This window comes from Pimephales promelas, chromosome 2 (genome assembly GCF_988280905.1).
Source record: "Pimephales promelas chromosome 2, fPimPro1.hap1.1, whole genome shotgun sequence".
Taxonomy (NCBI): Eukaryota; Metazoa; Chordata; class Actinopteri; order Cypriniformes; family Leuciscidae; genus Pimephales; species Pimephales promelas.
The window spans coordinates 4,432,478-4,450,847 of record NC_142770.1 but is presented as its reverse complement, the minus strand read 5'-3'; the positions used below and the strand labels follow the sequence as shown (position 1 = coordinate 4,450,847).

The 18,370-nt window shown below is 36.9% G+C and overlaps 1 protein-coding gene across 1 annotated transcript in view; it reads left to right on the top strand.

The window, feature by feature from the left end:
* The window catches only part of LOC120486579 (cell adhesion molecule CEACAM3-like), a 34,328-nt gene that overhangs the window by 8,550 nt on the left and 7,408 nt on the right, over window positions 1-18,370 (top strand). Inside the window, exon 4 of the mRNA XM_089121706.1 lies at window positions 17,155-17,481. Coding sequence (XP_088977832.1) covers window positions 17,155-17,481 — 327 coding nt within the window. The remainder of the gene's footprint in view (window positions 1-17,154; window positions 17,482-18,370) is intronic.

Sequence of the window (18,370 nt, the reverse complement as noted above, 5' to 3'; positions counted from 1 at the left end):
AGGCTAAAATGACTCCCACACACATTGACAGATAAAAAAAAAGGGGGGTTGGGGTAAAGTATGAGTATATGATGCATATGCACACAACTCATATGATATTTACCTAGCACACAACGCATATGCTATTTTCATATTTTGTAATATCTCTGTAAAATTTAAGACCTTTAGTCAAACAGCAGTATTGATGAGCTCAGCGTTTATAAAGCAGGTATCGTGTCGAGCAGAAGTCAAACGGTTCCTGGAATGGAAAAAGCCCTTCAACCGCAGTCTATTCACAGACACACTATTCACAGCAGATGCACATCAAACACACACATCTAGCAGAAGACACATTCTCATGAACATGCAGTCCATCACAGCAGATCAAACCATGTTTATTTCAATAACCGAGACCGCAGCAGCTTCTCACCTCTTGAGGAGTGTGTTGCATCTAATGAGACTCACACACATGGTCTATTTAAGACCCAAACATAACATTCTCCAATGGGCCAAACGATTTACATCATTTGTTAAATGTCCTCACGTTCTTTGGCAGATTTTAGGAGACCGTTTCATGAATCATCACATCAGCATCACACAAATGATGATTGATTCTCACCAAAAGCTCAGCCTTAGACTCAGACTTGAAGGATGTTGCTGGTCACACAGTTCGGTCTTGATGCTTTTCTCATTCCGACTGGTGTATAAAAAACATGATCCTCCTCTTTTACTTCCTGTAAAAAAAAATAAAAGAAGATCATAATAATTATTGTGATGATAGGTGTGATGGGTTCATCCTAAAGATTGCAATGTGATGCATAGGTTTTTTTTCTCTCTAAGTAACGTGTTTGATAACCTTATCTGATAAGGTGCTGTTATGTGTGTGATGATGATGATGATGCAGACTAAAACACTGATCTCTATCTGACTCGATGCAGAAATGATACAAACACACTCAAGAAAAAGAAATAGTCTCACTGATTTGTGTGTGTTCCTCTTGGAGAACGCTGGTTCAGCGTAAGTGATCTCGTCTTCGTGAGTCTCGACTGTTTCAACAACATTAATAGATTAGCATTAAAACTACAAAACTACATCTGATTCTTCACAACATGTGTGTTATTATTAGGACTGTCAGAAATAAGACTTTACACATTTCATTAAATGTTTAACATTGCCATTTTTAAATATTTAAGGAAATATGGGCCTTTTTCCCATTTGTTCGTCATTACATTTAGAGAGACTTTTTTTAATCATCATTTATGAAACCCAGTAGAGAGTGACATTCAGTGTCATAATACAAAGAGACACGTATTCTGATGAATGTAATCTACATAAATTGCCAAATACTGAATTTTAGTTTATTTTTATAAACATGATCTAGAAGCTGCTAACTACAAAAATACATGTTTAAATGATAATGTACGGCTAAAATGGCGATCAGTCTACAAAAATATAGTGCACAATGATTAGTTATAGTCAGTTTGCAACTCTTGCCTTCTTCGCCAGTTTTTCTTTCTTTTCTTTTTTTGCAGATCCAGAAGATCCCGACAGCAGCAATCATCAGAGATCCAGCCGAGATCAACACTATCAGAGACACTGACACTGGAGGAGGAGAGAGACATTAGTGTGAGTCAATCAGTAAACACACACACACACACAGACTCATATATCTGATGAGTGGTGTACCTGCACATGTGTGTCTGCAGAGTGTGTTGATGTCCAGATGTGTGGTCTGGTTGCTGATGGGATTGTTCAGCACACAGCTGTAGGTGTTTTTATCCTGATATTCCACCTCCAGAGGTAGAGAGAGACTGATGCTGAGATCACACACACTGATGCTGGACAATACACTCATTCCTGCGTACCAGGACAGAGTCGCATCACACACACTCAACACTGATGATGAACACACCACTGAACATGGTGATGATGATGAAGGACAGTGTGAAGAGTTACTGATGATGACAGGAACAGGCAGACGAGCTGAGAAACAAAAGCAAAATCTATTTGACAATCATATTCTCCTCAGAGCTGTTCTCATCCTCAGATTTATGCATTTCTATATCAACAATATCAACGGTGAAATGAGTCTGCAGCAGTCATGTGGTACGAGTAGAGCTCTGTTAGTTGTTTATGTTCAGCATTGTAATGTTCTGTGCTTTGAGACATGAGGTAATGTAACGCCGTCTCTCGTGACGCTCTGCTGTGTGTGTTCTTGTGTTTTGATGAAGGAAATGTGGGATCTCATGCTTTCAAACTCTGTTATTGCTAGCCGTTGTGAAATAGCACAGTACCATACCTTTAAACTTTAATAATAAACTAAGTTTGACAGAAGAGTTAATGCAAATGCCTTTATAAAATGATAAGCTTCACATTTGTGCTTTTAAAGGGATAGTTCGCTTTGAAATCTCACTCTGAGGCGCGGAGACTTCGGAAGTGATCTCTCACACGGTTGCGAAAAAAATTCAACATTGTCTGTTGATGTATCGAAATTGTCTTCCATTGCGATTTCCTGATATGTTTAGATCTTCACAGTGAAAGGTAACTTTTCCGAAATCTCTGTGTAAACAATGAGTGACGTACACACGCGAGAGATCGGTTGTGTATGATCGGAGACGTGGCTGAGGTAAAAACGATATAAATACTGTTCGTTTTCTCACACAAACCGCTCGTTTCATGTCTTAGACTTAGGCCATCAATGTGTACTTACATTTACGAGTCATTAAATCATGTTTAATTTGGACTTCTCTGTGCATGCTCTTTGAGGTGGTGACCATAGACCTCCATTATATGACTGACAGACAAGAACGGTTTGACCTAAAAATATCAAAATTGAAAATACTGCGGAAACAAAGACACCTACATCTTGGATGCCCTTGAGGTAAGATAAAACATACCAAAAATTAAAGTTTTAAAAGTGTCCATTAACATAAGCGCCTCACCGTAACCTTGAGTTTTGCTAGTGATTAACATTATGGCACAAATGCTGCTTGTTCTGAATATTCCTTTAATAAAACAAGAATATGTGACACACAAGACAAATGATCTCGACTCACCATAGACTGAAACATTGAATGTTTTTGATGATTTTTTGACTCCATTTTTCTCTAGTTTATAAACTCCAGTGTGTTCAGTTGTGGTGTGTGTGATGGTCAGAGATCCAGTTTGATCGTCCAGCTTCAGTCTGTCTCTGAATCTCTCATCAGGAACATCATCATATATGGAGAAGATTTGCTTCTTTTTATTCATTTTAGCTATTAGATATTTTTCAGCTCCATATATCCACAGTATATCTTCATCTTCATGTATTTCAGTGAGATCAGTGTTTAGAGTAACAGAATCTCCCTCCATCACTGACACTGAATCACCAAACACACCTGATGAACACACAGATTTACACAGATTAATGTTTCTGTTTGTTTACAAAAGCCTGAAAGTCGCTGTAGATTTTGAGATCATTCAATGTTTGTCGCATCACTTAATATTAAACACAGATTAACAAATCAGGGATTATAAATCTAACCTGGGATTTAAATTAATCTACAGTTTATTTTGTCCACCATGACGGATTCGCCATTGGAAATAAACAATGTTTGTAATATTAACAATGTATACAATGTAATATTAATATCAACAATGTTAATATTCAATTTTCTTTTTTTACTGACTACCAGAAACGTCTCACTGACATCTATTGCAGAAAAGAAAAATAAATGTGTAAAAGTCTTTATAAACCACTTTCTTTAAGGGGAGATCGTCAGAATCACGCAGACAGAAAACTTTGCTAAAAAATATTTTTGAAAAAAAAAAAAAATAGAAAAAAATAATAATTTTGAAAAAAACGACAATTACCAGATTGTTTCTGCCCAGATTAAGAACAGTGTCCCTTCATAGCGTGTTTGATCCTTATTATTATTCGCAAATGTAAATTTAAAACAAGCACATAACCAAACTACATCTGATTTTCACACTAAATATTCCAGGTTATTATTGCATTAAGAAAATAATCAATTATTAACCCAGATATGAACTCAACAGGTTTCTAAAAACAGCATTTGAACCTTTTTACTGAGCATGTGGCAGTCTCTGTATTACTCTAGTTGAAATAAATAAATGCATATATATATATATATATATTAATAACTTACCAGTCAGACTCCTGTAGCAAAAACAGAACAAAACAAACATGTGAAACATATCTCCAGTAGTTCAGTGTATGATGAAACTTTCCACTGGAAACACTCAGTCTATGTGTGTGTGTGTGTGTGTGTGTGTGTGTGTGTGTGTGTGTGTGTGTGTGTGTGTGTGTGTGTGTGTGTGTGTGTGTGTGTGTGTGTGTGTGTCAGTCTATATGTGTGTATCCTCCCACGACACGGCTTGACCCTCCTTTCTCTCGCTGCATTTGAACATCATATAATGTTATAGTTCATCTGGCCCTTATAAGACTTTAACTCTTTGAAAAGTAGTTGTATGACTGTGTTAAATGGCAAAAGAAGAATATCTAGTGAACTCTATGAATTCGAGTGATTTTAAGATGGTTATGTATATTTATTCAGTTCTCAATTTTAGTGCATTTAAAAATGAAGTAAAAAGTTAAAAGTGTGTGTGATCCCAGTAGCAGTTGTATTGAAGCTCATCTTCTGAGTCAGACTGAAACCATGAGTGGTGTACTTGAGCAATGTGGTGTGATCTGAACCATCGGCTACGTGAGAGTGTGTGTGTGTGTGTATTCAGTGTGTGAGTGTGTGTGTGTGTGTTTACTATAGGTGAAGAGTTTCTTCCTGCCCTGCTTTTTATGAAAACGAGCAAGAAGGCCGCACACTGAATTCAGTACAGAAGTCTATCAAAACTTTTTTTTTCCTGGATTGCATAGAGAATTAAAAACAAATGAACAAGAGCAAACGCTTCAGCACATTGCTATCTTCAGTCCTCTCTGAAACAAACATTCACCCTTTTGTTCATTAATTAATTAGGGAAATAAAATCAGCTGTTTTTATGAGCCTCACAGTTAATACTCTCACAGAACAGCTTTACATTAAAATAAAATAAAGTAAGCCTAACAACAGTCAAATCAGATTCAGATTCAGAGGTCAATATTGACTCTCCCACACATGAACAATCCCGAGATTAGGGGTACACACTACTTTATACACAACCTGAAGTTAGGAAAAGATGTTTAACTTTTTGTCCCGCATGGACTTGGTTAAAGTGTGTATATTGTGGTTGGGACAATGTGGGTTAAGTTCTTTGTGCATTGTGGGAAAGCATGTTTGGCTTGTATGAGTGTGGGAGTCATGTTTCCGAGAATCTAGAAGGCAGAAATAAATATATTCTTTGTTAAACTGCCAGGACTCGGAGTTAAGGCTTTTTATCTTTTATCTTTGTTTGGACACAGTGACGATATAATCTGATCTCCAGGGCAGATTCAGTTCTTGTATAACACAGGATTTCTTTGTAAAAATTCAGTTCATAACTTTGACCAGTGGAGGGCAGTAATAGGCAGCGTCTACACTGCTGTAATACTCCAAGAAGAAGGTCTACACTCAAAAAAAATGAACTAGGGAGGTTGTGCACTTTACATATATATATATATATATATATATATATATATATATATATATATATAGTTTACTTATAACAATTGTGTTTTTTGACTTTAAATGTTTTTTTTTCTATTTTTGGATGTAATTGTGTCTCAACTTAACAGTACAAAATCCTAATGTGTTGTCTAAACACAAACCATTTAAAATGTGTACATCCAGAGGGTGGCAGTATAGTGCGAGCCGACTTTTTTTTTTTTTTTTTTTTTACATTTTGCCCGAACTTAATTTTATTGTGTTCAATCTGCTTAAATCTACGAACAACTTAAGTTTACTTAATCCGTTTGTGTTGGATTACATGATTGATTTGTGTTGCATTAACTGAAACTGGGCAGTGCTTTTAGTTCCCAGCATGCTTTGCATATGGTTGAATTAAGAGAGAATAAATGTCAAAATTAAGTGTTATTTTATGTTTTTTGAGAAATTTAGAAAAGGGGAAGACTTGATAGTGTGTAATAGTGTTTAATGTTAAATTACATTGGAATTATTAAACCATTTCAATTAGAGTGGGTTACCATTGTGGAGAAGAGTGGAGCATTTTGTTTGTCTGTCGACTGATTTTCATCATTTTCAATTGCTTTGAATGAATGAACATGTAAATCTTAGCTATGAAGGTGCTAATATGTGCTTCTGCTAGCATATAGCTAGCTAAAGTCTATCAATTTAAATAAATCTCACTGAATCAAATAATATATAAATGGATGAATGAATATAATAAAATGCCTTTGAATCATACCAGGTCGCCTTTAAAGGCTTTAAGGAAGGTCCCGCCTTTTTCGCCTCTGATTGGCTAGAAGGGCTCTCCTCCGATTGGTTATTTGATTTGGCCGTGAAACGTCATCTCACGTTCATCATGGCAGGCTGTCTGCTAGCAGAGCCCGTCTAGTCTGTTTTGACACTACTCCTAAACCTACCCAACAGACACACACACCTAAACCTACCCAACCCAAAAGACACACACACATAAGCCGTTTCTCGCCAAGTTCGACTCAGGAGAACGAACTCCCGTGGACGAGAGGACGCAAGTATATTTAAAATGTATTGGTTAACTTTCAATGTACATCACTCTCCTCACAAACCCATCAACCAGACTGACTGAGCCAACAAAGACTCGTTAAGGTTAAAATGTGAGGCTTCATTTGTCATCGATCACGTGACTCTGGAAAACCAATACACACCCGACCGTCTTACCCCGTGATTTGCGAAACGCACATCCAAGCATCAGTCTCATACGTAACATCACTATCTCTCACACAAACCGAATATAACCATTATGTCATCTAGCCCACTCGCATTGTGATTTCACTATAGGCGACGTTACACACTAGTCCACTATGGAGGCTCCTATGTTTATTTCACTGCGTTTTCTTTAATACAGAGGAACAGAATGATCCGAATCAAAACGTGCTGCAAATGAATCTTCTCTTTTATTCGCTCTCGGTGGTCTTCATTTTACTCCACAATGGTAAGAACTTGTTACAATCTCTCTCTCTCTCTCTCTCTCTCTCTCTCTCTCTCTCTCTCTCTCTCTCTCTCTCTCTCTCTCTCTCTCTCTCTCTCTCTCTCTCTCTCTCTCTCTCTCTCTCTCTCTCTCTCTCTCTCTCTCTCTCTCTCTCTCTCTCTCTCTCTCTCTCTCTCTCTCTCTCTCTCTGCAGTTAATGCTTTTATTTCAGTTTTCTGCTTTTTCTGTTGGAGTTTTTATTTGTGGTTTCAAATACATCCGGAGACACAGATTTAGGTGTAAACTTTTGAACTTTCTGCTAGGCCAAGCTAAAATGGCAATTTATAGCACCAGAAAACATAAAATTGAACGTGACACGAGCTATAATTTGGAAGCAGTGTTTTTCAATTTAGTGAAATCCAGAATTTTAATTGATTTTCAATATTTTAAAGCCATGAAAGATCTTGTATCTTTTGACCAGATTTGGTGTACAAAGGGGGCTTTGTGTGAGATTATTGATGACAACCTGTGTTTTGCACCCCTTTTAAAATAATTTAGTCTTGTCTGTGCTGTAGTGTTTTTTTTTTTTTTTTTTGTAAAAAGTAAACAAGGTGTTAATTGACTGGACAATGTTTTAATTTTTGTAATAAATGGATTTAGAAATTCGAAATTCTCTCTCTCTCTCTCTCTCTCTCTCTCTCTCTCTCTCTCTCTCTTCAAGATAGAAGATTCTAGATAGGTCGTCAACGTATTAAAGATATGACATAAAATTTAGCAAATCAGCGTCCTCTAATATAATCTAACAAGGGCGCTTAATATTAAGCATGTAGGTAGCAATATTCAATTTGAAATGTTATATGTAAAATGACAATGCAATATGTGAAATGGCATTGCATTCTGTTTTTAAATTTACATTTTACATTCTAGCAACGTTTGGTGAAAAATGAAATTGAGATTACATAATTTGCAATTGCCATTACATGCACTAGTTTTAATATGCATATTGAAAAGCTTAATAAGTTGCAAAATGAAAATGCATTACAGAAATGATGTGTAACATGTTCAAGAAAAAACTGTGGCAAAAGAATATCTTCGGAAAAAAATACAACCCTTCTATGAGGGTTGTATTTTATAACTCCCGTGGTCTGCATGTTGGGCAGGATGCTGGAGCTAGAGCCCAACGCACTGTTATTGTTATTGACAAGCTCTTTGAGAATGCTGATGTGGTGTGTTTGCAAGAGACTTTTTTAGCTATTCAAGATCTGGATAAACTCAACACTGTGAACAATGACTTTCATGGGGCAAGGGAATCTACAACAGACTTAAACTCCAGAATTTTGCGTGGTAGGATCCCAGCAGGTGTGGCACAAGAAATTTGACCCTTTGGTCACTGTGATCAGGCTAGATGTGGACTGGTGCATAGGAATTAAGGTGGTGCATAATAAGAATGTCTTTATAATCTTAAATGTATATACTCCTTATGAATGTCAAAAAAATGAAAATGAGTACTTGAATAAGCTTGCTTTTATAGGGTCTTACATAAGGGAAAGTGAATGTACATCCATATTTGTCTTGGGGGATCTGAATGCTGATATAGCAGATATTAATTCACTTTTTGGTCACAGTTCTGCGAAGATAACAAGGTTATTCTGTCCACTAAAGAATTACTGCCAGCAGATAGCTATACACATGTGAGTGAAGCGTGGCATACTACATCTTGGTTGGACCATTGTATATCTACTGCTGATGCACATGATTGCATTAGATCCTATATGGTTTGGCCACAGCAGACCATATTCCTGTCTCAGTGTTTATAAATATTAAGGGTTTACCTGAGCTTGTCTATAGTGATAGCCATAAATTAGGTGAGATATTGGACTGGACAAGGCTTACAGAAGATGATCTGCAATATTATATTGGGGGTGGTTTATGTGTCTATGTGGATACACGCTGGGCCACCCAGTACACCGTCCGGGAACGTGTGTGTACACATGACTATGAAATCCTGGTCATCTCATTTCGCCCTTTCTATCTCCCGAGGGAGTTTGAACAGATCACTATTATATTGGCCTATGATTTTGTGGGAGCTGCAGCCAGGATAGCAGAGAGCTATAACATCGCCCTATCCCGTGCAGTCAGTCAACCTGTCCTGTTACTCGGGGACTTTAAATTCTGTAACCTGTCTGATCATTTACCCACCTTACATCAATATGTGGACTGTCCCACTCGCCTGGAACGTACCTTAGACAAGTGCTATGGCAATATACTAGACGCCTATAAATCCATCTGCAGGCCTGCCTTGGGGAAATCGGACCATAATGTCGTCCGCCTACTTCCACGTTACAGGGCTAAGCTGAGACGGGAAAAGACTGTGATTAAGGAAATTAAGATCTGGACTGAGGACTGTACGGAGGAGATGAGATGCGAGCTGGAGACTACTGACTGGACATTTCTTAAATTATGTGATTCACCTCATGAACAAATTGACACTTTTACATTTTATCTGTTGTTTAATGTAAGTAAAATTGCTCGAACTAAAATTGTTAGAATATTTCCTAATAACAACGTATGGATGTCTAGTGATCTTAAGGAATGTATTCGTAAGAAAAAACAGGCGTTCAAAAGTGGTAACATCGAGTTACTCAAGGAAAAAAGAAATGAACTAAGATCGAAACTGAGTAAAGCAAAAATAGAATAAAAGGATAAAGTTGAACGCCATTATTTCTCAGGAAATGCTAAGAAAGCATGGGAAGGTTTAAATGTGATGATGGGTCGGGAAACTAAGCAAAACCGTATCCCTCTGTCACACTTCTCTCCATCTTTTGCAAATGATCTAAATGTCTTTTTCAGTCGTTTTGACAAAAATGATTTTAGTGTAGAACGTGACAGTGTGTGTAGGTCCATTTCGGGATATGTCCCTATTACACTGAAAGAACATGATATTATAGCCAGCCTGTCAAGTATTAAGTCCAATTCAGCACTGGGGCCAGATTGCCTGAGAGGGAGAGTTTTGAAAGAAAATGTCCATGAATTAAAAGGCATTGTGCTGGAGCTATTCCAGTACTTGGTTAATTCCTAAATCATGGAAAATGTCTTATATTGTGCCTATTCCGAAAAGATCTGGAGCTACTGAACTAAAAGATTTCAGGCCCATTGCCCTTACTTCCATCTTAGGGAAATGTTTTGAGAGAGTTATAAGCAAATATATTACAGCATCAATTTCTAATAGTTTAGATCATCTCCAGTTTGCATATAAAATTAGGAGGGGAACCGACGACGCAACTGTTACCATGTTTCACACCATGGCAAAGCACCTGCAAGCCCCCTCTCACTTAGCTAGGGCTCTGTTTATCGATTTTACATCTGCTTTTAACAGCATGCAGATCCATACTTTGCTGCAGAGACTGATTGATATAGGAGTAAATGGTGGTATTATTTCTGACCGCCCCCAACAGGTTTTGGTTAATAATAATCGTTCTGACATCCTTGTGCTTAACACCGGTGCCCCGCAAGGGACTATTCTTTCCCCATTACTCTTCTCCATTTACACAAACGAATTCCAATTAGATCAGGAAAATTTTCGTTTGTTTAAATATGCAGATGACATGGCCCTGGTTGCTTTATTAAAACGGGGGGCCATACAGTAGTTGGTGAGGAAGTATATAGAGCACATGTGTCATCTTTCCAGAAATGGTGCTACGATAGTTCCTTGGAGATAAATGTAGCGAAAACAAAGGAACTTGTTTTTTATGATAAGGAACCTGTGCTGCCCCTTATAATTAGGGGGAAAATCGTAGAGATAGTAGAAAAGTTCAAATACCTCGGCACTTATATTGATTCGAATCTAAACTTTGGTGTAAACACAGATTATATTTTTAAAACCTGTAATCAACGTCTCCACTTATTGCGCAAGCTCAACTCCTTTAGAGTGAGCAAGCACATTATGGAAATAATTTATAAGAATCTTATAGAGAGTATTTTAACTTTTAACATGGCGATGTGGTACGGTAATTTAAATGTAAAAGGGAGAAGCAAGTTGCAGAGAATAGTAAACCTCGCCTCAAAAATTCAAGGCAGAAACAACTAAATTCCATGTACGAGGAAGTCCTCGGGAAAAAAGCTTTTAAAATAGCAAAAGACCCTACTCATCCACTCAATAGGGAGTTTGAACTTCTCCCTTCTGCCAGACGTTACAAAGTACTTAGGGCAAATCGTAATATCTTTAAAAATTCTTTTGTTCCTAATGCAATTCGGACGTTGAACACCAAGTCTCGTTGATGCACTGTAACATGATTGCTAATGCTGTGCTGCATTTTGCCCTGAAGATGTCTGTGTGTTATTGTTCTTGTTTGTTTGATTGTTGTTTTTATGAGACCGAAGGGAAATTTCCACATTGTTGACAATAAAATGAAATGAAATGAAATTACAAGTTACTGACTGATGTGTACTTGAGAAATATTGAGTTACCGGTTGTTGCAATTATGTGTGTGGATAGCTGCTGTAAGAATGTAAGTCACAATAATGACCTATGTGTGATGTATGATAGAATTGTGACAAGTTTAGTTGATGGATGTCAATCACTAAGAAGTAAAGTGGTGTAAAGACCAGGGTGGAATGACTATGTCCATGATGTTCATATGGAGGCAAGAGATGCGTTTAGAAGATGGGTCTTAGCTGGTAAACCTAGACATGGCCCAGTCTGTGAACACAAGGTATGGTCCAATGCTAGGTTTAAATATGCTGTGCGTTTTATAAAAAGAAATGAGCAAACTATGAGGGCAAACTCTATGGCGAGAAATTTACATACTAATAATGTTTATGAGTTCTGGAAGGAGGTGAAAGTGGTTAACAACAGCAAAATGCCACTGCCTTCTAGTATTGAGGGCATTTCTGAACCTGAAAACATTGCAGAGCTATGGAGGAGACACTATGAGAACATTTTTAACTGTCTGAAGAGTGATGTGTTTAACATAGGAGAGATACCTCACAGTGATCATGTAGTCATTAGGCCAGAGGAAGTATTTTATGCTATTGACAAACTTAAAATGAACAAAGCCTGTGGGCAAGATAGAATAGCAGCAGAACATCTGAAATACGCTAGTCAAAGTATTTCAGTTTTACTCGCTGTATGTTTTTCTGGGTTAATGAAGCATGGCATACTTCCTGGATCCATGTTGTCTGTCTTGTTAGTTCCTGTAGTTAAAAATAAGACTGGTAAATTAACCTGTTAACTGTCACCCCCCTTTTTTGAATAGACATGAAAATGCACATTTCGAACTTAAATGGTTGTAATTCAAGAATGCTTTGGAATATAGACATATGATTGGTCTTGTTTTAAAGAAGACATTTGGCAGATTTTTGTAGAAGTGAAATAAATTAAGAAAGTGAAACAGAAAAAAGTTATAGAGGTTTGAGTTTATGGAAATGTACAATGCAAAAATATTAATTATTCATATTTTACATAAAATATATATTTTCAAAACCTGGGCTACTCTAAAATGGCAGAAAAATCAAAGCCAAAAATCTGAACAAGTTGTGTTTCAAATTTTAGGTTGATATCTCAAAAAATGAGCTTTCAGTAAGATTTTGTTTGAGCGCAGTACCAAACTTTTTCACTAGGGCACAATCAGACTCCATTACTGCCCATATAAGGGCGCCTGCATTTCCATTCGTGTTTTGAGTGATATGAACCATTATTTCCACAATTTTCATACAATTTCTGAAGTAGAGATCCTATTCAGAAGTAGCATGGGAAGTTTGGCAGATTTTGATATGAATTGAACCTCTAAGAAACACATACAAAGAACACGCATGTAAGTCATAGCTAGCTGCCACGTCACAAATGGTGAATTTATTATTTTTTTCTTGATATTTCAAACTTTTCAGACCTTTTTTTTCCAAAATAATTGAATGGATTCTATCTTTTGAACTTTTGGCATGAAAACAAACTGCGGTATCTACCATTTTTTCATGATTTTTCATGTTTACTGCTATTTTAAAATAAAGGTCTGAACACGCCTTATGAGTATGAAAATATTCTTGTTTTACATTGATAAATTATGGCTCCTCTGTAATATATTTTGAAAATCATTCACCAAATATGGAAACTAGAGATTGTAAGCTTTCAAATGATATATAGTTTGTCAATATTATTTAAGGTATTTACTAAGATATTATTGTTTTAAAAATATAGTGGCAAACGTCCCACCTGTGGGACGGTGACAGTTAAAACTAGTATTGATAACTATAGACCTATTGCACTTGCAAATACACTATCTAAGGTGCTGGAAGGGATTCTTTTGGATAGGCTTGCAGAACACATAGCTTCAACAGATAATCAGTTTGGTTTTAAGAACAAGCATGGAACTGATCTGTGTTTTTATGCTCTAAAAGAAATTGTCCATAGGTGCAGATCTCGCAATAGCACAGTCTTCATGTGTTTCCTGGATGCGCCAAAGGCTTTTGATCGTATCAACCATGGGAAACTGTTTGGTAAACTACTTGAGCGTGGTGTCCCCTCTTACTTAATTAGGATACTGCAGTTTTGGTACTCTCATCAAACTATGCAAGTCATGTGGGGGGTGAGTTTGTCAACACCTTTCTATGTCTCCAATGGAGTGCGGCAGGGTGGAATTCTGTCTCCGTTGCTGTTTAATCTGTACATGGATAATTTATCTAGGGAGCTGAAGGGCTGTAGAACTGGGTGCTTGGTGGGGGATAGTCTCATCAATCATATGCTTTATGCTGATGATTTGGTGATACTGTCTCCCTCCAGTGCTGGCCTTCAGCAACTTCTTGGAATATGTTCTCAATACGATATAAAATATATAAATATAATCGTATATAATACGATTTTTTTTATATAAAATTTAACTCAATGAAGAGTGTGGTACTGATCGCCAGAACCAGGGAGGATATGAAATGTGTCTATCCTTCTTTTTTATTGGCTGGTGAACCCCTAGAGGTTGTAAAGAAAGTGAAATATCTGGGCCATGTGATAAGAGATGACCTCTGTGATGATGATGATGATGATGTGCAGCGTCAGTGTGGAAAACTGTATGGGCAGGCTAACATGCTGGCACGCAAATTCCACATGTGCACTCCCGATGTTAAAATCTCACTCTTCATAACCTATTGCACTTCACTGTATACAGCCCACCTGTGGTGTAATTTTAGTGAGTCAAAAATGAAAAAACTTAAGGTGGCTTATAATGATGCGCTGAGGATTGTGCTTAAAATTCCTAGGGGGAGTAGTGCCAGTGAAATGTTTGTGGTTAACAATGTGCCCACTTTTAAGGCTGTTTTAAGAAAGTGTATGTACTGTTTCATGTGCAGACTGACAGGGTCTAAGAATATGATCATTGTGTCTATAACTGATGAGTGACACAAGGTATACATCTTGCTTTTGGAAACATAAGCCTGTACGTGTTTTATAAATGATGCCTCTTCAATTTTACTGTTTTTTTTAACTGTTTGTATTGTTATTTATTTATTTAAATATTTGTACTGTGTTGTCTCTATGGACCTTTGTGTCTGGAATAAAGTTGATTGATTGAATACCGGTCATACTAAATTGGTCACGGAGGTATTTGCCATATCATACACTAGTTGTAATATTGAAACGCTTTATAAGTTGCAAAATGAAACTGCATTACAGAAATGATGTTTCTCTGTTCCCGCTCCTCTTCATCTGATAAGAATTTAACGCCCGTATTATCTCTGCCGCAGCAATTTTTTCAACACCTCAAAACACGTAACAGCCATAACATGATATGTGTATCTGTCGCCGAGCCCCTGATACAGTGATTGACAGATTGATCGGCTCGGAGTGCATTTTCAATGTGCACATTGAATTTTCAACATTCATTGCGGGACATTTCATGAAAATACAATCGCAATTGTCTTGATTGTGAGTGGAAATGCAATTAAGAAAAATAACATTTGAATGATCTTTTTGCCACAGTTTCTTTCTTCTCTTATCATTTCTGTAATGCATTTTAATTTTAATTTACCAACTTATAAAGCGTTTCAATATGCATATTAAAACTTTACTAATGTAAATTATGTAATTTATTTTTAATTTTGCACCAAATGTTGCTAGAATGGTAATGTAATGTAGAATGCAATGCCATTTAACACATATCATTGTCATTTTGCATTGCTTTGCTTCCAAAGCTTGAGGGTGCACGATCATCACAGTTCAATAATCAATACTTCAATGTCACTTTGAAAAGACAACTTAGGCAGAAAAACTAAACAAGCTGGTCCAGACCAGCATACAGATTTTTTTTTTTTTTTTTTTTCATCACATTGATTTTTTTGGTAAATTTTAGGTCTCTTTTCTCAACATTTGATAATGTATTAACTAACAGGAACTAACAATGAGCAATACATTTGTTACAGTATTTTTTAATCTTACTAAATTTTAGTTAATAAAAATCCAGTTGTTAATAATTGTGTGTTCATGTTACTTCACAGTGCATTAATGTTGAAATAACGTTAATACATAGTGTAGAAGTATTGTTTGTTCTTAGTTCATGTTAACTAAAGTAGTTTACCAAAGTTAAGTAGTTTATTAATGTTTCATACATTTTCCTCTGTCTTATTTAAATGGGTCATGGAGGTATCCAAAATTTCATTGAAACTGGTTAACTCATTATAGCTGTTTTTATGAATAACCAGAAGTCAAGCAGATGTTCTTTAACTTTTCCTGTTCTGCAACAGATTGTTCGATAAGCCACATTCCCACCTATTAAATTATTCACCAGCCGCCACTGCGTCAACGCTACACATTTGTACCATATCAGAACCTAAAGGGTACTTGTTGTATGATAGGCTAATAATATGCATTTGTGCTCTTCACGTGTCAGTCAAAAATGACTGAAATTGTTTTTCCAATGAAAATTAAATCAATGTACTATATTTCAGTTCAAAAATGTTTTTTCATTAAATATTTTGTATTTTAAGGGGATTTCATTGTCGTGAATTATATTTACGCTGTATTTATAATTAATTTATTCACTCTTTGAGCACAGACTGTCGTAATTCCTGAATGCTTTAGTTCAGAGCACAGACTTTTTTCAAGAGAAACATTTTTCAAAGACGACACTAAGTGAAAAAAGTGAAATTTTGTTGAAAAAGTGAAAAGTTACAGAATTTTACGTTTACTGTTATGAAAAATGTGCAGAAATACTATTTTCAATATGTGAAATATATGTTTTCAAAAACATGTTTTACTCTAAAACAGAGAAAATCAAAGCCTTAAATCTAAACAAGTTGTGTTTAAAATATGAGATGGTGCCAAAAGTTAACTCTAGATAGAGTTCTTCTCCCATTCATTTCCCTGTTAACCTGTTGGAATCGTGTCTTTTGTGTGTGTGTTCACATAGCAAGTGCCAAACCTTTACCAAGTTTCATACCATTCCAAAGAAGAAAAAAAATAAAAATAAAAACAAATGTACAATGTTTCAGACAAAAATTACGGTAGAGCACCAGCTGAATGCAATACTATACTAAAGAATAAAAATAGAATATGTTTGCAGATATACTGTATAGAAAACACACTGATCACAGTTTTTTCTAATAATAATAATGCGACAGGCGTTTATTCTTCTTTGAAATGTGTGTTCTGTGTCAGAATGTCTGATAATGTTTTGGTCTGTGGGATTCTGCCCAGTAGTATTTCGACAGCTCGGGTTGCCAGTTGATGGAAAACACAGCATATATCACAGTCATGGAAGCCAATGAACAAACCGGGTCAGAGATCACAGATCCTACCCGACCTAAAAAAGCCTCAGTATCCATAGAGAACCGGTTCAGATTCGCCAGTACATTTGTGTTTTTTCATTCTTAGTGTGATTGAATGATTTAATAGCACTTAAATGAATTATAGCACCATCATATGATGTAATGATAGGATGCCAAAACAGATGCTGCATTAACTGTTAAATATTTGTTATACTGAACCAATAAATCGCATACTTTAAAGTGTTGACTAATGTAACTTGAATCTAATATGAGAAAAGCTTCTTCCAAATTAAAATTTAATATAGCTAAACACTATTGATGTGGGAGATTCAAATTCAGATTAAACTATATTGTGAATTTGTTAATATATGTTAATTTCTTCTCCAGGTGTTTCCGGTGTCGGATCAGATGAAGTGTCAGTGATGGAGGGAGATTCAGTCACTCTATACACTGGTGTTCAAACAATCAAACAAGAAGATATTAAATGGTATTTTAATGACACTCGCATCGCTCAAATCAATGGAGATCTCAATAAGTCCTGTACAGATGTTCAGTGTAATAAAGGCACTGAGAGATTCAGAGACAGACTGAAGCTGGATCATCACACTGGATCTCTGACCATCATGAACACCAGAAACACACACTCTGGACTCTATGAAGTGAAGATCATCACCAGCAGAGTCAGTGGAAATATCTTCAGTGTTTCTGTTCATGGTGAGTTAGTGAATGTTATGTTTAAACTGATATTGACATCAGCAAACCGCTCAACAACACAACACCACACACGCGGTCTGCCATCTGCCCTCTACAGTGAAAACCGGGATTCATCCTTGAAGAGAACAACTCTCCGAAGTGCCAGATGTCATCAAATGTGATTTGTCAGTAACGACGACAAACTCAAGTCATGTCGAGACACTGATGAGGGCAATGAGTATGCAGATGAGCTTCCCTGAGACGGTTTCTGACAGTTTGTGCTGAATTATAATTGGTTTTGATAACTGATTGTTGCAGCAGCTGTCCGGCCGTCTGGTCTCAGACAATCTTGGAGGTGAAGATGCTGGATGTGGAGGGCCTGGGCTGGTGGGGTTACACGTGGTCTGCGGTTGTGAGCCCGGTTGGATGTACTGCCTATATTCTCTAAAACGCTTATGTTAGAGAAATAACATTCAGCTCTGGTGGACATTCCTGAGGTCAGCACGGCAAATTGCACACTCCCTCAAAACTTGCAGCATCTGTGGCATTGTGCTGTGTGTTGAAATGGCACATTTTAGTAGTGGCCTTCTATTGTGGGCAGCCTAAGGCAATAATCCTGCTGTCTAATCTGCATCTTGATACGCCACACCCGTGAGGTGGATGCATCTAGGCAAAGGAGAAGTGCTCACTTTTGTGTACATAGAAAAAGTCTTAGGCCACGTCCACACGGACACGGGTATTTTTATAATCATGACTTTTTTACGCGGTTCGGCCGTTCGTCCACGCGGAAACGCAGGACACTGAAACCAAACATTTTTGAAAACCCCTGCTAGGGTGAGGATTTTGGTGATGTTGTCGTGTTTTTGCCTTGTGACGTCAGAGAGTGCGTCTGCGCTGCGCCGTTATCTGC